Source organism: Verticillium dahliae, genomic scaffold (assembly GCF_000150675.1).
Source record: "Verticillium dahliae VdLs.17 supercont1.2 genomic scaffold, whole genome shotgun sequence".
Classification (NCBI taxonomy): Eukaryota; Fungi; Ascomycota; class Sordariomycetes; order Glomerellales; family Plectosphaerellaceae; genus Verticillium; species Verticillium dahliae.
This window is the reverse complement of record NW_009276916.1, coordinates 1,641,598-1,660,577: the sequence shown is the minus strand read 5'-3', so window position 1 is coordinate 1,660,577 and position 18,980 is coordinate 1,641,598. Positions and strand designations below refer to the sequence as shown.

The following is an 18,980-nucleotide window of genomic DNA, read 5'->3' as shown; positions in this document are numbered from 1 at the left end:
CGTCCACGCGCTTGCCTGCGCTTGCATCATTTGGCAACAAGTGCGGGCAGCACCGAACGGGCCAGACAACAAACAGGACCGGGGAGGGCACGGTAGGCACGGTGGGCAGGGGCCGGCCTGGAAAGACTAGGGACCAATGTGTTAATAACAAGCAGCGAGCATGATTGGGGGGCTGCAATTCGTGATTTGGACAATGTGTAAAGGCTTTGCGAACCGGAAGCCCGTCTTCTCCATTCGGTCCAGCAGCGAGCCCGGCGGCCGCCACGGCCCCAAGAGCCCAACATGGCACAAGAGGGATAAAGACCAGGCGGGCCCTTCCGTGACTGCTGGGAGATGGAGAGTGCGGTTTCGAGTTGAGGAAACCACGATCCTCTCTGTTGGGGCCAGCAAACACAAAATACCTACCTAGGTACCTACCTATTTACTATTCGTACCCCTTACCTTACTTGCTACCGATCTATCCACGGTATCTCACCAACACCGACGTCCACGTGCTCCTTCCCTTTTCGATATCGAGAGCAAGACAGGAGATAAAGAGGCAACAGTCCCCGTATCATTGCGCCATCACCAGTGACCTTTGCGCCCCACGCGTCTCAGGCGTGTTCAGTCCTGTCTATCTGACTGACTCTCATTCCCATCGCCCGCTCTCCTCCTTAACCACAGAGATTCTCAAGCTTTCCTGAATCTTGGTCTCGTTCAACCCTCCGACAGCATTCATCATCCGGCGCAACGTCACAACCACTCAACCCTTCTGCAGCCCCTCCCAAGTCGGGCCACATCGAACGGCCGACTAGGTGGCAGCCACGCTTGGCCAGCATTCACCCCGATTGGACCATTCCTCATCGACTCTCGCTTCAGATTCGCATGCAGGTTGGCCGCAATACTCACAAACTCTCCACGCCGTCATCTTCGCCAGGATCCCAGGACGGCTTGGCATCGTATTCGTTCGAGCCACCCCTCTTCTATTCCGCCGCCTGCCCTTCCGCTTGATCCCATCCAGTTCAGCAGCCTGTTATCGTTCAGCCCCGGTTTTCACACCAGCCAGAATCGAGGACAGCTCATCATCGTCTGGGCCGCCTGTTCAGCGCGTCTTTGGGAAAAAGACTGGTCGGTACCAGTCATCGTCTAGTCACGTCTTGACCACCGTGATCGCAGCCACACGACCAAATTCCTTCTAGCTTGACGGGACCCCGGATTTCGACTTATCATCCCAGCTTTGACCCCCTCTCTGAGGTCTCATCTGGTCTATCGCGCGCGATTGCTCTATCAGAGCTTGTCCTGACCAGGATCTTGAAGCCCCTTCGTTGCTAACCTCAATATCTTGTCGCTCATCATCTCGCTCACCAATTGCGCAACCCCATCAAGGTGCTCTCTACAGTCTTGACAATCCACCCCGTGCCGCACCGCATACCAACCAACTGGTTTTGACTCTACTCAGAAACAGCAATCTGCTGTCCGACCTCGCTCGTTGTTGCGCTGCAACCGAACGCCTTGCGCCGCTTCGCTTGCCCCTTGCGTCGTGCTGCATTGGATCGCTATCTTTGCTGTTCCTGCTGGCGATAGCTTTAAGCACCTTCATAGGTCCAATTGACCTATCGCTCTCCCAACACCCGGCCCGGGACAAAAAGTCGAGATCCCGATTCTCTCGAGCACAAAGGGTGAACCAAAGCCAGAACCGTCGTCCGGCCGCCGTGGCCCCCCTCCCTTACAGTTCTCCACATCGCCCTGCGCCAGACCCTTTTACTTACACCATCGAATCCGGGGAACAGCGGGGGCAACCCTCTCTCTTTCGTCTTTTGCGCAGACACTTTCCACACAATCTGACTTTCGGCCTTTGTGTCGTCGTCGCAGAATTTCCCGTCCCTCACCTCTCCATCTTCCCTCTACAACACACCTCTCACTGCTGCCTTTCCCGCCGTCTGGTCGTTGCACATTGTTCGTCAGGGCTGCCGAAAGCCTCTCATGGTGACCCTCATGCCTTCTCAACTCAGCAGGGTCGGGATACCTATCCGCCCCGCCACGCATCACCTCAACCACCAACGCGACCAGCCAGCAACCGAGTTCAACAAGACACATAAGCACTCCCGCTCCTCCTATTCCGAGTCGTCTCCCCTCGTTTCCCGCAACAACTCCCTCACTTTCCGCCCCCCTAAGCGCTTCATGTCCTCACCCGACAAGACCATTGCCGTCATCAATGCCAGCGGTCGGCAGGCCGCCTCCTTCATCAGAGTCGCCACCGCCGTCGGATACCACGTCCGCGCCCAGTTGCGCAACCTCGAAGGTGTTGTAGCCACTGAAGTGAACTCAAATCCCAACGTGACCGTCCTCGTTGGTGAGCTTTACACGCGACACAAGCCCACACCCGACAACCGCGACGTCACCAAGAATGGCCCCATTTCCGGCGTAGGAGTGAACCATGAGCTCATCAGCGACCTTTTCAGGGGCACGCAGCTAGCCTTCATCAACACCACCTTCTACGGCGATGAGTTTCAGATTGGCAAGGCGCTTGCCGACGCCGCCAAGAAGGCGAATATCCAGCACTACATTTACTCATCCATGCCGGATCACTCAGCCTACAACTCTGAGTGGCCATCATTGCCTTTATGGGCCTCCAAACACCAGGTCGAGGAGTACATCCGCAAGATTGAACTTCCTGCGACCTTTGTGTACACGGGTATCTACAACAACAACTTCACGTCCTTGCAATACCCTCTCTTCTGCATGGAACTGCAGGCCGATGGGTCCTTCCGCTGGGAAGCTCCGTTTCACGAAGATGTGAAGCTGCCATGGATCGATGCTGAGCATGATGTCGGGCCCGCCATCATCCAGATCTTCAAGGACGGCGCGTCAAAGTGGCGTGGCCGGCGCGTCGCGCTCGCCTGGGAAATGCTGACGCCGCGTGAGGCCTGCAAGGTCTTCGCCAAAGGTGTCGGTCGGCCCGTCAAGTATGTCAGGGCGCCTATCCACCTCAAGGTGAAGATTCCTACTGGATATCGAGAACAGCTCGAGGCTCTGGAAAAGCTCTTCGGTCTTGGCCACGATGACCCCAAAAAGCAACCGCCATACTTTGGCGACGCCGAGCTCGACGATAGCTGCCCGGAGCAATCCATGGCGCTTTGGGAAGGGCCTCGGGGCCTGGAGGAATACGCACGAGAGGTCTTCCCGCTCGAGGAGCAAGCCAATGGTCTTACATGGATGCTTGAAGAAGAAGATTTGCACGAAGAAGTGGCCCAGGGCCATACAATTTCCCAGGAGAGGGTCGATGAAGAGCATGGAGAAGAAGGAGAGGAAGAAGACGACGAGGACGAGGGACTCGTGATGAGAGGACTGAAGAGGGACGAAGAACAATGGCTGGCCTAACATGTCGCCGCCATCGACGGGCCTTTGGCTCCCAGGGTCAACAGCCAACAAGGGAAACAACAAACTTACCTGGGCATAAATACGTTCGACGGATATCCGTCTATTTTCTTTCGTGGTTGCAGGCCGTGGCGTCGCGGGCGCCATGTTGTCCTGCTGTGGAGGAGGGGGTTTTTCATGACCTGAACGATCTATGGAGGCACTGAAGCGCGCGGTTGGGTTGACGACCTGCGTTTGCATAGCGGCTACAGAGGATTTGACTGGGCAAATATTATGAGCGAGCATAATAGTCCGTTCGACGACTCGGATGCGATTCTGGCGCGGCGTTTGGGTATTGGAAGACGAAAAAAAGGTGAAATCGAACACCGCACAGTCGGGGTTCGGGTCTGGATGTTTGAATTTAGGAATGGATTGGGTTGACAAGGCCAAGCAGGAAGCTGCCAATGAAATACAATCCATGGAAGATGAGACGTTTTAAATGAATATCTCTCTCGCTGCTTTTTGACCTGCGTTATGTTTGCTGTTGGAACTTTGGTGAATTGTTGTCTCCACGCGCTGCATGCCACGCACAATGATGACGCAGTCGAGGGACGCAAGAGGAGGGGAAGCGGATGAGGAGCGTCGATCAACGGTCCAGCGCGTGAAGCTGAGATATATAGGAGAGTTTCTCGACTGTGCGGCGCGTGGCCGACCTACCAACGGACCCTGTCCACGCTGCACGGCCAACGGGCGTGGGGGGACTCGCGTGGGAGGCTGTCAACGCCGCCAGATATGACTGTTGTGGGCAGCCCATGTAGTGGGACAAGATAACGACGGGCGAGGACAATCGTTATCTGGGTAAGGGGTAAACTCACGTATCTCCCAGCTCCCAGCGGAGAAGGCTTGCTTCGGCAGAGGCCTCTCTCTTCTGCTGCACACAAGGTCGGTTTACAACTGATTCGACTTCGAGGGACCACGTTCCGACTCCTCGGCACCTGGAAGAAAGGGTGGTGTCTTACGGAACATGTTTATTGGGGGGTCTTCCCGAGTCTTGGCCTGCCGCTCCGAATGCAGAGACATGATGTATCGACCAGAGCCGGACATACAAATGCCGAGGTAAGGTAAAGCTTATCTACGGATAAGGTGCGATCAAGCTCCTGGCTAATCTTCATTTTGCCTTGCCCACTGCTCCCCTTTGAAATCAGTAGGGCCATGGGCACATGATGCAGTGGCGGGTTCTGTCCGGTTTGACGTCAAGACCGAGCTTACGAAGGAACCGGAAAGGGCTCACACGTGCGTACTGAGTGCTCTCTCACGAGTGCAGGACATGTTCCGCAGCCAGGGCAAGCCACCCGAACTTGTGTGATCTGCCGTTGCGTTCGTGCTTCCACTGCCTTGAGATGAACCGAGCAGGTCTATGTCCGCCTGGACAGGGATAGCCACTTTGTGGAACAAGCAATGGCTGAACAGCCTTATAATCAGCCAAGCGTCGACGGGCTCATACGCTGTCTTCTTCCTCAAGTTATATATACTCCGCTCTGATATTTATCTTGCACAATGAGTTGGCGCTGATCATGGATTCAGTGGGTTTAAGTCGCCCAGACACGACGCTAGGCAGCTTCCATTGCTTGATCTATATCTGGTGGCGGTGTTGCCCATGGTGACCATGCCGGCCATGGTTGCTCTTCTGGCCGTGGTCGCCATGGTTGCTCTACTCGCCGTTGGTCGCCATAGCTTCTTGCTAGCCATCGTCGCCTTACTCGCCCTGCTGGCCGTGCTAGCCCCGCTGCCTTCACAAAGATCGGATATATAGAATTGAGGGGTGATTGGTGAGTCCGATGTCTCTGTGGTGTTAGTGCATTGTAAATCGCAGGTTCGAACCTTCTAAGGGCATCGTTAAGTCCAACTTGGCGCCGTTTACGAGATATCTCAAAACGTCTCATTCGCTCCCTGCGGCCTTTCCTGAAGAGTGCTTCGAAGCTTTTTGGGCTTGGACTTCTTGTTTCCGTACTCTTGATGATGGACAGCGTAGTCATCCTAGTGACTGTGCGGGCTAGTTCCATGCGCTGGGTCTTCACATGCCTCAAGTAGAACCATCTCTGGTACAGCCGAAACCAATACGAAGTGCGACGGCCACAGCTATCGAGCAAGCGCTGCATCATAGCCATGGTATTGATAGGTACGGGGAGGGATGTGTTGGGGTATCGGTCTCCATCGGGATCCGACCCATACTCGAGCAGGATCCGCAGTGACCTCAAGTGCCCCATTGCCTTAGCCATCCCGAGTGGCGTCCATCGTTCCCCGGACCGGAGTCGGTTTCTGCGCCTGTCTGGAGTAGTAATTCGAGGCAGTCCGTCGATTCCTGCTTTGCAGCAATGATGAGGAGAGTTTCGAGCGAGTTCCTGATGTCCCAGTGACGGAGCTGCCGTCCAGCGATGTGTTTCGAGAGAAGCATCTTGACTATTGTGACATTATTCTTCTTTACCGCCAGCTCCAGGGCCGTCAGTAGATTGGTGTCCCGCGCGGCTCTGTCAAGGCGCTTGTCTTTACAGATCAGCCTGACCAGTTCTGCATGGCTGACAATCACAGCCATGTGAAGTAGTAGGTAGCCGGCATACATCACATTAACGTCCACGCCATCAAGAGTAAGCAACGCTGTGTCGGGGGTTGCGACCTTGTTCATATTCAGAAGGCGCAGAATAGGATGTTGACGGAAAGCGAGAATCGAATGCTCATTGTCATTTGTGAGAATCGAAGCTAGTTTGTGGCAGTGGCTTAAAGACCATTTGAATAGCTCTTCCAGGAGATGATGCAGTCGCTGGCATAAATCCCGAAAGGTCCACTCAGGTAACTGAAATGATTTGTCGAGCACAGTTCCGAGAACCAAGTAGGATATCGTGCTTCTTAAAATAGTCATCATGGGGAGGTCATATCGCGGCTGCAGGATGCCATCCTGTGAGGCATCCGAGGCGATACCAAGTAATGCAAAAATATCATCACGCTCATCCGACGCCTGGCAATCGCCGAATCGTTGGAGCAGCGTCTTCAGGCTCCGCGACTCGGGCTTTCTGTTCTGCCATCGCAGAGGCCCTGGCATAACCGCCAACAGGGCCTGTTGTTGTAGGAGGGGCTCGATGCCCATAGCGGCCGGCATGAGAGCGAACGTCCTCGACCTGACCGCACTGTACCCACAGACGACTGTGGCCGTTTTGGCGTTGTAGGCTTCCTGGATGACCCATATCCTCTCGAACCACTTCCTCGCGAGAGTTTCTCGGAGTGCATCGCGCAGCATGTTAAGTTGCCAAGCCGGAATGCGACTGCCTTCGTACAAGAGATCTGACCACCGGGCAATCCATGTATCGATCGGTGCCCGCCGAGATATCTCGGCGCTTTCTTTGTCGAGCCGTTGAATCATCTTGAAGAGGGTATCGGTCTCATGGCTGCCGGGTCCTAGCCAGATGATAACATTGTCGGCATTCTCGTAGATGCGCTTCATCTGGCCGACCTGGTGATTGCGCTCCTTGTGATGCTCCTGGTCAATGCATACAGCGTCAACCCAGAGAAATATATCTGTCGTCTCGTTTCGTAGATGATCCAGTGCATCATAAAGATTTCTTGTGATACCAAACGTCCTTTCGTCAAATTTGATCTCAATGCGGTCGGAAGCATCACCCCACGTGTATGACAGAGCCTTGTAATGTATCAGATTTTCGTCGTCCAGGATTGCCTGAACCAGATTGCATCGGATGGGATCGAAATGGCCACCTTTGCGAAGAATGAGGAGGCGAATGGCGCGTAGGTGGAGAGGTCGAGGTGCTCGTATGGAAATGAAGACATGGCGAGCTTGGGTTCGTGGTCTATCAACGAAGTACCTTCTTGGACGATGTGTTTGAGAATGACAGTAAGGCTAGGTTAAGGATTGTATAACGAATGGATCAGGAAACAACGCTGAATATGTATGTCTTTGGACGCAGGCTGCAACGAACGAGCTGTGCTTCGTGGTGGGTGTGAGGTCTACCCGCCTATCACACTGCGTCGTACAGTTCTGCTGAGCCGACTGCGTTGTCAACGCCTAATACGCTGCGTCGTACTGTTCTGCCGAGCCAAGTGTGTCATCAACGCCTCGAATTCCAATCAGCCTACTGTAACAGTGTATTCGTTGGTCCAGCAGGCCCGAGCAGAGATATCGCCGAACGCAGGTTGATGGGTCGTGAAGCCAATTAGCAAACTCAGCCAGTGCCTCATTATTCGGCCTCTATATACGAATGCCCAAACATCCAGACCTTGATGAAGGAAATGCCATCCTTGTCCTGACATCCCATTACTGCTCACCCGAGCCTGCCTGCCTGCCATGTCCCGTTGATCTCTAATGCTTATGCTTCATTTCATCGTAATTTGTATACCGAGAGTTGATTCATGAATCCCTCAATCAGTCTCTTGTGTCGGTTTGCTCAACCAAAACATTGGCCTCTTCATCATCCTGCGGCGGGGTTGTCCTCCCTACCATGTCATTCTCGACTCGTGACTGCTCTCGCATCTTCTTCAGCCTCTCCTCGCCCAACAAGGATCTCACACGCTCTATGCGGCCTACGGCGCCCTCAAGCCGATCGAGCCTCCGCTTCTTGTCCGCCTCTCTTTTCTCTAGCGTCTCAACCCGCTCCTCAAGTCGAGCCCTTGCCCGCCGTTCCGTAGCCACCATTTCATTGGCTTGCTCAAAAAGAGAGACGGACAGCTCTTCCACTTCCTGGTCCGTGGTGCTCAAACGTGACTCGGCGGCGCGGCGAAGATGCTGCTCATGATGCAAAGCAGAGAGCAGGTCGGCATGCGCATTCAGCGGGTGCGCCGGACCATCATCCCCGAAACCCTCCTCCTCCGGCGCCGGGGTCCTTGTCAAAGTCGGCGTCGACGGAATGGAACTCGGCCGAAGATTAGGCGTCGATTTGCGCGACAGCATCGCTGACAGGCGATTCGCAACGCCTGCGGTCGGGAGGAATGATGATCTGCTCGGAGATGGGAGGGGTTGTTGTGGCGGTGACTGCTTGGGCTGAGGCTGGGCGTTGACCTGCTTGCGGAGGTTCGCAAGCTCGTCCTCGTAATCGGCCCAACGGTCAACGGCAGCGGTGGCTTTCTGGTTCAGTAGACGGACCTGGGCCTCCAGGTCGGCGATGCGGGCTTGGGCTTCAAGGAGAGAAGCAGCTGCTTCTTGGATGTAAGCACTGTCTCTGTCTGCGGAGCGGGCCAGCTCCTTTGTGGTGGGTTCGAGGGGTGGTGGGAGGACCAAGCCGCAGCCTGGGCAGCAATGGGAGGCGGATGGCGGCGGGGACGGGGGTTCGGTCGATAGCGAAAGAGTCGCCGGCAGTGGCGGCGTGGTCGATGTCGTCGTCATGGTGAGAGTCGCACTCATGGTGTGCGTGTGCTGTGGTGGTTGTGCTCGAGGTAGCCAGGAGGCGGTCTGAAAAGGCGTCTAGACTCTTTGTGACTGTGAACTTGCGCCAACGGAGGAGGGAAAACGGCGACCGAGAGTCAAGCTGGCCGAATTGATGATCTCTCCAACGGATGATGGGTAGGGGGTCGCGTGGGGGCGGGAGGAGGCGCCTGGCATTTTATGATTCTTGAACTACTTCGCTTTGACGCTGCATGGAAGGACGATGGACGATGGCTGGGCTAAGTATCGGGCTGGGCTTTGGGTTTGCGTCGGGCTGAGGTATGTTTGGTGGCGGGGGGAGAGTCTAAAAAGGTGAAGCCCCCTCTAGGTCCCGGTCATTTCTCACATGGGCAGCTGCGCCCCTGCGCGGTACGAAGATTAATTAGGATTAGGCGGAAGGGACGACTGGACGAATGGGGGGGTTCCAGGGACACGGAAAGGAAGGGACGTGGAACGAGACCAGGAAGGAAGCATGGATCATCGTAGTGCATCCATAAGAGGCCCCACATTCTGGGGGCTGTCACTGCACTTTTCCAACGACAAGCCACATCGTTGAATGCAGCAGAGGGCAAGGGGTACCTGTCAAGCTCGAAGGACCTTACTATGTATATTGAGGGAGACTAAGTCAGGCAGGCGCTCTGGGCTCTGGGCAATCTCAGTGACGACCGACGACCGTGAGAGCTACCTGTCTGTCCAATATTGTGTCGGTGTTGCTTGGGCGTGCTCCGACTGCAGCGAACAGCAAACCTGCCACGCATCATCCTCCGTGCTCGACCTCCCGCTCAAACGGGCCCAGGCCAATATGTCCAGTCAATTAACCCCCTTCCCCCCCCCGCCATGCCAGCTGCATATGCCAAGGTGGTATCCGAATTTTCTGAAGCCTTCGCATGGCGGACTTGCTTAACCGATGACAAGGCCAACTTCTGGCCGTGCTTTGTCGGAGCTCCCCTGCTCTTTGCTCCTCTTGCCGCGAGTTGTCGTACTGGTACGACGGTCATGCTCATGCTGCCGTGTTTCAGACACTGACCTGACTGGGGGCGCATACCTCTCGCCAACACGACCGGCAAGGCCGAGGGAAATCTGCCAGGTCGATCAGTCGGCTCGCGGGTGCCCTTCCGGCGGACACTACGGTCGTCAATCGCATCGTAGAGCTTAGCTTTGTCTTCAATTGGGCTTCGCGACCTTGCGCAACTCGCCAACCCCCGTTTCCGGGTCCCTATACTCCTTCCAGCTCACAGGCACCATGTCGTTGCCAGCCTCACTCGTCGCCATGATGACTCCCAGCTCGTTGCTCGCCGTCGACAGGTAGTAATTCGCCTGGTCACCCAAGGAGATCTGTCCTGCAGTCAGCACCATACTCGCAATACCTAGCGGCTTGCGCCCCGGATCGGACTCACCACCTGCGCCTTCACAATGTCGCCTGGCTTGAACGCTTCATGGATCTTGATTTTGTCCTTCTCTGTCGCTCGTACGTCTTGCGACCGAATGACCCCTTGCCACTCCGTCTGCAGCACCGTGTCGCCAACCTGCTGAATCGACACTATCGCCTGTCGAGGCATCAGGCGCAGCACGCGGCATAGCACGATGTTGCTGACATCGGGCAGTGCCTCGCGCTTCTTGCCACCATGCCTCGACACCGAGATCGTTGCTCGGTCCGCCGGCGAGTTGAGAACGCCGGCAATGCGCGTCAGGCGCTTGGCCGGGCCGTTTGCTGAGGCAGGTGTGTCGACGGTTACTCGGCCGAGCAGGGAGGAGACGACGATGCCTTCATGAATGTGAGTGCCGGCGCCGGAGCGGTAGCGAGAGGCTGGGCCGAGTGCGGTGCCGGGAACGGCAGTCTGAGGAATGGCGTCCGTTGCCATGGCCGGATGATCCGAAGTCCCAGAAACCCTGCAAGTGTGAGTGAGTTCTCTCGAAATCGTGATCGGTTGTGAGGGGGGTGAGTGGTGGTGAGATTTGGCGTCGCAAGCTGTCGCTGGTCAGGAAGGCTGGCAAGTGAATGAGTGAGTGGGAAATTTTGGTCTCGGTCGCGACAAGCAGTAATCGCTTCCCGCGGATCGCGTTAGTGCTCAATGGGCCTGTGGTGCAGCTGGCGACCCACCACGGGCACTGCAAAGATCTCGTCTGACAGGCGCTTTCGGGATTTCGAGCCACTCCGTCTCCATTCTCAGGCCATCGGGAAGAGACGTCCCCGGCGGTAACAACAGGCAGAATCTGTTGTTAGGGGTCCAGCGAAAAAACACCCCCCCCAACGCTTGTTGTGGTCGACTGCTCGCTCGACTCTGCAAGTTCATAAGGGTTGCCGACACCTCCTCCATCGAGCCCGCGACTCCATCTCAAGCCAATTGCGCTCCCACACTCCTTCACCTTTTTTCCCCTGTACTATTTCCGTCCGGCTCATCCGCGCAAACATGTCTCCACCGCGCAACAACAGCATTGGCGGCTGGTTCTTCTTCCTGGCCACCCTTCTCGGTATCTTGACCCCTATCTACGTCGTCCTCGAGAAGAATTTGGAGAACTTCTATGTCTTCGACCTCGACCACCTCCACGACCTTCAACTCCGCGCCATTGCCGAGCATGGCAACAACACGGCCGACATTGTCAACTACATCGTCGCCGAGCTGAACGAGAAGCACCCCGACGTCGTGAACCTGCACGAGGAGTGGGTGTTTAACAACGCCGGCGGCGCCATGGGCGCCATGTACATCATCCACGCCAGTAAGCTCAGCCTACCTTCTGACCTATCTGTGACTCTAACTGACGTGATTGCCAGGCATCACCGAGTACCTCATCATCTTCGGTACAGCCATTGGCACTGAGGGTCACACCGGCCGCCACACCTCCAACGACTACTTCCACATCCTTACTGGCACCCAGCTCGCCTACGCCCCCGGACCTGGCGTCTACACCCCTGAGGTCTACACCCCTGGCACCGTTCACCACCTCGTCCGCGGCACCGTAAAGCAGTACAGCATGCCCGAGGGCTGTTTCGCCCTCGAGTACGCCCGCGGCTGGATCCCTCCCATGCTGCTGTTCGGATACGCCGACGGCTTCACGAGCACCGTCGACTTCCCCACGCTGTACCACACCACGCGCATCACGGCCAGGGAGATGATTGGCAATCTCCTGAAGGGCAAGTTCTAGGCTTTGTCCTGGTCTGGCACGCAGGACACGCATAATGTGTAAGATTTATAGACCTGTCGAGATCTGATATAATGTTGTAATGCAGTCTTATGCCGTCTTTGAGGGGACAATAGGCCCTCGAATGGCAGATGGAGTTTTCATGACGACATCCGCACTCTCGGTAAAAACGTGCACTGTTTGCATCATGTGACAAAGTGTTTAATCGGATGAAACGAGTCTGCCAGGCTGACATCTGGTCTGTAATTGGTATCATTGAGGCCGGTAGGCCAATGGAAAGCATTCCTGGACCTCAGCCATGAAATCTCATCTAAACGCTCCTGAAAATATCACCGAGACATCCTATCTGGATGCTTCAACCGGGAAAGACCCCCTACGGACCGATTTCGGTAGTTGGCCTCGGCCTGTCCAACGAAGAGTCATGCTGCGAGTTTACACGTGTTAGTCCTTGATGCCATCCCACTCCGACTCGTCGTCCTGGACAGTCTCGTTCACCTTTTGTGGCGATTCGGGCTGCGCCTCTGCCGCCTTGGGGCTCGCCGGCGCGGCTTTGACCGCCGGCGCCTCATCCCCGGAGCTGGAGTTCTTCCTGCGCTTCTCCGGTTTGGCCCCCTCAGGCTGCTCCTCTTGCTGCCTCTTCTTCGAGGAATCTCCGCTGTGCTGTTGCACGCGCGGCTTGATCTGGTTGCGGTCGTTGCGGAACGCGTCCTGCTTCTGAGGGGGGTCGGGGTGCTTCTCCTTCCAGTCGGCGAGCAGCTCCCTGACCTGCGGCGCCCAGACGGCCTCGCCCTTGGCCAGGTCGTCGTACTCGAGACAGTTCTGCTTGAGCGCAAAGTCGCCCTGCCTGTCGCGGCTCAGCTCGGCCATCATGGCGGCGGAGCCGACCTTGGTGCCGAGGTCGTGGCAGAAGCTGCGGACGTAGAAGCCCGAGGTGACGGTCATGCGGATGCGCGCGGCGGGGGGTCCCTTGTCGGACCAGGGGGCGGTCGTCGTCGGCGGCGGGACGAGGTTGGCGCCCTTTCCTGTGTGGTGTTGGGGCGCCGCGGGGAGCTGGCCCAACGCGCCGGACATTAGCGCTTGGTGCTTAGTAGAAGACGACGACGACGACTTGCGCCGCTTGTGTGGTGGCTTGTCCCTTACGAGCTCGTCCTGCCTCTCCTCAAACTTCTTCTTCTGGTCCTCGTGCTTGTTGACGGCGGCCTCGTCGGCGGCCTCCTCCTCGGGCGTCAGCTTGCGCGCGTTGCCCTGCTGCTTCTCCACGCGCCAGACCTGCTCGGCGAGGTTCTTCTCGGCGGCCTCGGCCTCCTCGGTCGGCCAGTGGTGCTGGTGGGTGCCGGGCTCGAACCACTCGAGCAGCTCGAGCTCCTTGACCTCGACGTCGCGCCCGATGATCTCGCGGGGGATGGGCTTGCCCTCGCGGGCGTACTCGTAGAGGGGCTTGCCCTCCATTTTCAGGGCCGAGTACAGGGGCGGGATCTGCTCGAACTTGCCGCGGAAGCTGTCCATCTCCTTCTCGACCATCTCCCTCGTGATGTGGTCGTAGGGCCTCCGGGTCAGTATCCTGCCGGTGCGGTCGTAGCTGTCTGTGCCGGCGCCAAACACAACGACAGTCTCGTACGTCTTGGTGCAGTCGAGAAAACCCTGCAGGGACTTTGTTCCAGAGCCGACGCCCAGGATGAGGACGCCCGTCGCGAGGGGGTCGAGTGTTCCTCCGTGGCCCATCTTGACGCGCGCGCCCTTCTTGTTGATGCCGCGGCGCTTGAACTGCGAGCCCGACTCATTGAGGCGCTTGCTGATCTCCTGCTGCACAAGGGGTGCGAAAAGGGTCGAAGGGTTGAAGTGCTGCTGGCAGTCACGGATCACCTGAGCAGAGCTCATGCCCAGAGGCTTGTTGATGGCTGCATCGTGGCACAGGTCAACGGAAAGGTCTTGGAATGCATTTCCCTCCCCGAGGCGATGGGGGAGAGGACGTGGCGTAACGTACCGAAGACGCCTTCGAGAACGGTGTCTTTCGCCATCTTCCACAGACGTGCCGTCACTCGCATACGCTCACTATTTCGTTCGAAGAAAGCAGACAGGCGATTGGCGCAAGAAGAACCATCAACTACGTGATTGAATTGATCACAACGATTGGAACTGGGAAGAGAGAAAGGGGGGGTGGAGGACTTGGAAGAGAAAGGCTGGGGAGAAGTTGCAGCAATGGGACCTTCCTACTGCACTTCGTTCCTACCCAGATGCAGCAGCGCATTGGATTTTTTTCTGGAGGGGCCGTTTCGCTATCTTATCAAGCTTTTGCAGTCCGACGACTACGCACGGGCTCTCGAGGTTAGACCCACAGTCGGCACCACCACTAAAGAGGATCGCGTCGGGGGCGCGTGTGCCGTGATCCCTACCTCGACCCCTCTAGAGTCCACTTCATGGATGGTGACCTGCTTCCCCAAGCCGGATATTCCACAAGGATCCTACATTCATAGCTGATTGCATCGCCGCCAACTACATTTACCAGAACATTCACCTTGCCTCGATACAATACAGTCCTGCCTGGATCATCACCTATATCAATGTCCTAAGTCGCATCAATCGACGACCCGCACAGTCACAGCAGCAACATGGGGAGGAAGCGCCGATCGTCCAACTCGACCGTCGCAACGGTGGACGAGGACACCATCACCTACGCCAAAGAGACCAGCGTGCTGAAGCTTGCGGTTCTCGACGAGAACAGCGAAGAAGAGACATACGTTCTGGAGGATGTCACAGTCTACGGCAAGGATGGCCAGATGGCCAATCTCCTGTCTGTCTACTTTGATGGGCCTGTAGTCGTGCGCGGCTTCATCAAGGCTGACGAGGGCCAGCAAAACATGTGTATGACTGCTTCCCCCCTCACTGATAAGATCTTGCTGAGATGTCTGACGTGCCGCTTGACAGTTCGAAAACGCACCACAAAGTCGGCATACATCGAGATTACAGATTGCGTACGATATTCCGTCGGCATTGCCGAGGGCGAGGAAAAGAGCCCATGTGTCTGGGCGGGCGGCAAGTGCGGCTGGTTCGAGATCAGGCCCCCTTCCATCGACTACACTCCAGTCTACAATAAGATGGCGCAGGCTGTGTCACTCTATTACAACATGCTCGAGGTCCATGATGCGCACAGAGAAGCCGTCAAGCTCAAGAAGGGCAAGAGAAAAGGAAAACGACCGAGCAACGAAGAGGTGTTCAAGAGCTTGGATGTCGACACTATGTTCTTCCAGGTAAGCGAGCCTTTCCCTTTCTCTCGCATCAACCGCTAACATGCGACGAAATCAAGTACGCCGTTATTGCTGGCGACGGCTCCCTGTACCATGAGGTCATCGACGCCTGCGACGAGCATGCCTCGTTTCTCATTGCCCATTGCTATGAAGAGGAAGACTTTGATTGGACCCATACGACCTTCTTTGTATGGCTGACGCAGAGGCATAAGGAGCTGACTGCCAAGGTCGAGGAGATTGAGAAGAAGAAGAAATTGGGCATCATCAAACCAGCAGCGGAAGGTGTTGTAACAACACAGCAGACCAGCGCTGCCGATCCGCCAAGTCAGAAGGCGTTGTCGAGGACATCGCAGCGAAGGGCGACGCGGTCGACAAGTGCTGCCGATGAAGAAGTCGACACGCAGGATTTCGCCCCACAACGTACCTCCCGTCGGTCAAAGTCAACAGAACAAGCTTCAGCCGCTCCCGTTGCGGACGTCATGGATATCGACCCTCAACCTAAGACCCAGGAGAAATCCTTCGACGATCCTGTCGTAGCGGGTGGCATTTCCGAAGACGATACGCGCTCCCCTGGGCAGCGACTCGCCGACGCGTTTGAGTTCGTCCGAAGCTATCACAATATCCCACCACACAAAATGACCTTGGCGAGCATGAAATCGCAAGTCTACTACAAATTCAAGATGAAGACCTACGAGGCACCAGCAGAGATTTTCTCGTACTACGCGAGCGAGTTGTTGCCCTTGCTTGACGAGCAAGTCTGGGGAGCCTCTGCTCTGTACCGGGTCATAAAGGAAGCAGCCGAGCGGCCACGCATCACTCCGACCTTGTTTGAGCCCGCTTTGATCAATGAGTACACTACACCGCGAGCTAAGAATCCGGCCGCAGGCACGGCGATTGAGCACCACCGAAAACCCATTGGGAAATCTCCCAGCATGGGTCACAACATGGAGACGCCCCCGCGTAAAGTAGGTCGGCCGTCTGGCAAAATGTCTGGCCTTCGACCGTCTTTCAAACACGCGCTCTCTGATTATGATTCGGAGGACTCCCGGGCGACAAAGGTGGCCAAGACAGCTCACATTATCGACGACGAAGAGGACAACAGTGAGTCTGATACCGAGGAAGACGAAGAGGAAGATGTCGCAGCCGATGGCCCGCCCCCTGTGAAGGTGGTCATCCGCACCGAAGCTCTCCTGGATACAACACCCAAGGGCCCCCATGGCACCTGGGTCTGCGATCAGGAAGACGGCTGCGACTTTGTGGAGCGCAACCCAGGCGACAGCGACGGCCGCGAGCGGATACAGCAGCACATCAAGGACGCACACTACGAGGAGCAAGACGAGCACATGCTCAGCATCATGAACCTTGCCAAACTGGAAGGCGGAAAAGGCCATCTACCCGTTGAGTATGACCCCCCTTTCGACCCTAGATACCACGTGTGACATCGTAACAGCCCAGTTGATCGCTCTGTACCCGCCACCCTGGTCTGGCGCAAACGGTGACGATGCTCCACTGGTTTCCCCTTTTTCTCATTCCAAAACCACAAATTTATTTCACATGTCATGATTCGATGGTTCTAACAAAGATCCGCCTTAGTCACCTCTTGGAGAAAATCCGCGCCATGGGCGAGAAGACGTCCAAGGACCAGCAAAAGACAATCAACGGGCAAACCGTCCCCCAACCAATCAAGCGCCGCTTGCTCATCTGAATTACAGTCCACGCCGTGCTTCGCGAACCGTTTGCTTGGCCATTCAGTTTGCTGTCGCCTCGCTGCATCAAAGCCGAGGGAGGATGGGGGTGTGGGGGGTTCTTATGATTTGACGAAAAACCTGTAGTCTACTTCGGCGTTTGGGGTATGCCGGGACATTTGATGACATGAACTTTGCGGAACGATGACTATCTAGCAACTTAGAAAATTGCTAGCTGACACAAGGACACAATGTTTTTTCGGCGAGGAAGAGATCGGTGTCATACGAGCTCAGCAGGGCACGAACCAAGGCCGGACGGATCCTCAACGACCTGAGATGCTATGTGTAGGAAAGAAAAGTGCCCTGTCCACCCTGTCATCATGCGTCGAGTGAGACATGTTCTTCGTACTTAAAATTGTCCTCCACGCCAAGCCTAGTTGGCACCCTCGTAGGAAGCCCAAGTGTGGTACGTCGTGGTTAGTGGACATTCACAGACCGGTCAAGTCCATCGAATCACATGTTGTACATCGTTGGAAGTGCTGCTTGGAATATCGAGTAGTTTTGTTCATATTGTTTGCCAGTTGCCTGCCGGGCCCAGGATCCTGAGCCTACTGTATGATACTCGAAACCAGATGGGAGGGGAGAGCCGGCACCCAGCTCGGGGTGCCTCTCAGCCACCCGCCCTTCTAGGCCCGGCGCAGGCCCGGCCACTTCAACATCGAGCCACACTGACGAGGCCCTCGTCCCACCCATAGATGAAGTACAGGTATTTGATACCAATGCTTCCGCCCTCAGTGCCTCGCCAGTCCGCGCCACGGCTTGAGCTCGGCGCGTATCGACCATGTATATGGCCGCGCCTCGGAAGCTCCGAGCAACCTTTGGCGGAGAAACTCCCATCTGAAGCGTCACCAAAGCTATGCCTGCCGTATACTGAGGTGCCTTCTATGCTCCAACACTGCACTCGAAGAATGCTTAGACCCGTCTCGCGTCGCGATAGTCTCGGGCTGCCCTCCAAGACGCCTTGTCGTCGGCTGAAAGCTCTGTGCTCAGCGTTTCCACACCGGCGCCAATGGCGTCAAAGAACGCCAGGCTCATTTCAAGGTCCTCTGCGAAGTTGATCGCATTCGGCACAAAGTTGGCCGGGAAGGCGCTCAGCCTCGCTTGCCGCACCTCTGGAGTGTCAGAAGTAGAGACCTCGGTCAAGAAGGTCTTTACGGCAATGCCCAACGCGACATCAGGGCTGTGAAGGAAGGGAAGTCTGGGAAATGTTAGTCCGGTTCAAACATTCAAATCGCATGTTTTCACTTGCCTCTGCTTCAATGTCAGGTAATCGTCTCTGTCCCTCTTGGACTGAGCGTGCAGGAACATTGAGGCAACGATAGCTTCGATGAGGTCTCGGTCTGCTTCTCGAACAGTCGTGGATAGCGAACGGAAGTACAGCAGGGGCTTGCTGAGTGGTCCCGTGTATCCATTGGCTTCGTGTCGCAGCTTCAGTAGAGAAGCGCAGCGACCGATGAGGAGGCTGCTGCCCTCTTCCGCATCGGTGCCATTCTGCGAGTTCCCGTTGGCTTCTCCGTAGCCAGTGTGCGCATGCAAAACGCCAAGCCGGATCAACTCAAAGGCCATCAGAACAGCCTCGTAGCCCTCCAAGCCACCAGGTCGGCTTTGACTCGTCCAGGTCTTGAGACTCATAATCGCCACGGCCAGTGCGTTTCCCCAACCTGTCAAGCCATGGGCGTTATCGACATAGCCCCTAAGCTGTAGAAAGCGCCAAATAGCGAGCGAGGTGATCTCATCAGCCGAGTTGATGCCCTTGATGCGTTTCTCCTTGGGGAAGGTCTCCTTGGCAAAGTCGGGGAAGAGCAGTGAAAGCACTTCAAATGAAATGGATCCTGGTTTCGCGTCCGTAACCTCGCTCTTCTTGAAGCTGCTTTCTTTAATGTCCCAAGTCGCTGCACGTCCTATCGGGTTAGGTTGGACGCCGGCGTGGTTGAGCTTTTGTGAGAGCTTGTCGTCGTACCAGACCTTCAACATGACGTCTTGGCGTGAGATCCAGCGGTTCAGACGTGGCATCAACAGCGCAAGCGTCTGCCTCCCCGGATGGGGAACCAAGTTGGGTTGTGAACCAGTTTCTTTGTATTCTTCTGA

At 56.2% G+C, this 18,980-nt stretch overlaps 8 protein-coding genes across 8 annotated transcripts in view; 3 read left to right on the top strand and 5 right to left on the bottom strand.

Annotated features, from left to right (window-relative positions):
* Window positions 1–1,974: 1,974 nt before the first annotated feature.
* VDAG_01367 (nitrogen metabolic regulation protein) lies at window positions 1,975–3,360 on the top strand (the record flags this gene model as incomplete). Its single annotated transcript, XM_009650253.1, has 1 exon — window positions 1,975–3,360. One exon carries the CDS (start codon window positions 1,975–1,977, stop codon window positions 3,358–3,360), a length of 1,386 nt encoding a protein of 461 aa, XP_009648548.1.
* Window positions 3,361–5,590: 2,230 nt separating this feature from the next.
* VDAG_01366 (uncharacterized protein) lies at window positions 5,591–7,173 on the bottom strand (the record flags this gene model as incomplete). The annotated part of the gene is made up of 2 exons (XM_009650252.1): window positions 5,591–7,027; window positions 7,102–7,173. The coding sequence occupies 2 exons, from the start codon at window positions 7,171–7,173 to the stop codon at window positions 5,591–5,593; spliced, it is 1,509 nt and encodes a 502-aa protein (XP_009648547.1).
* Window positions 7,174–7,765: 592 nt separating this feature from the next.
* Window positions 7,766–8,740, bottom strand: VDAG_01365 (uncharacterized protein; the record flags this gene model as incomplete). Its single annotated transcript, XM_009650251.1, has 1 exon — window positions 7,766–8,740. One exon carries the CDS (start codon window positions 8,738–8,740, stop codon window positions 7,766–7,768), a length of 975 nt encoding a protein of 324 aa, XP_009648546.1.
* An 803-nt stretch (window positions 8,741–9,543) lies between these two features.
* VDAG_01364 (3'-5' exoribonuclease CSL4) lies at window positions 9,544–10,623 on the bottom strand (the record flags this gene model as incomplete). Its single annotated transcript, XM_009650250.1, has 3 exons — window positions 9,544–9,886; window positions 9,984–10,096; window positions 10,159–10,623. 3 exons carry the CDS (start codon window positions 10,621–10,623, stop codon window positions 9,544–9,546), a joined length of 921 nt encoding a protein of 306 aa, XP_009648545.1.
* Window positions 10,624–11,172: 549 nt separating this feature from the next.
* VDAG_01363 (C-8 sterol isomerase) lies at window positions 11,173–11,905 on the top strand (the record flags this gene model as incomplete). Its single annotated transcript, XM_009650249.1, has 2 exons — window positions 11,173–11,479; window positions 11,535–11,905. The coding sequence occupies 2 exons, from the start codon at window positions 11,173–11,175 to the stop codon at window positions 11,903–11,905; spliced, it is 678 nt and encodes a 225-aa protein (XP_009648544.1).
* Window positions 11,906–12,343: 438 nt separating this feature from the next.
* VDAG_01362 (tRNA pseudouridine synthase B) lies at window positions 12,344–13,920 on the bottom strand (the record flags this gene model as incomplete). The annotated part of the gene is made up of 2 exons (XM_009650248.1): window positions 12,344–13,800; window positions 13,887–13,920. The coding sequence occupies 2 exons, from the start codon at window positions 13,918–13,920 to the stop codon at window positions 12,344–12,346; spliced, it is 1,491 nt and encodes a 496-aa protein (XP_009648543.1).
* Window positions 13,921–14,511: 591 nt separating this feature from the next.
* VDAG_01361 (uncharacterized protein) lies at window positions 14,512–16,852 on the top strand (the record flags this gene model as incomplete). Its single annotated transcript, XM_009650247.1, has 4 exons — window positions 14,512–14,764; window positions 14,828–15,150; window positions 15,207–16,549; window positions 16,741–16,852. The coding sequence occupies 4 exons, from the start codon at window positions 14,512–14,514 to the stop codon at window positions 16,850–16,852; spliced, it is 2,031 nt and encodes a 676-aa protein (XP_009648542.1).
* A 952-nt stretch (window positions 16,853–17,804) lies between these two features.
* VDAG_01360 (uncharacterized protein) overlaps window positions 17,805–18,980 on the bottom strand; it is a gene marked incomplete at both ends in the record, with an annotated part of 2,780 nt that continues 1,604 nt past the window's right edge. The window contains 2 exons of the mRNA XM_009650246.1: window positions 17,805–18,090; window positions 18,199–18,924. Coding sequence (XP_009648541.1) covers window positions 17,805–18,090; window positions 18,199–18,924 — 1,012 coding nt within the window. The remainder of the gene's footprint in view (window positions 18,091–18,198; window positions 18,925–18,980) is intronic.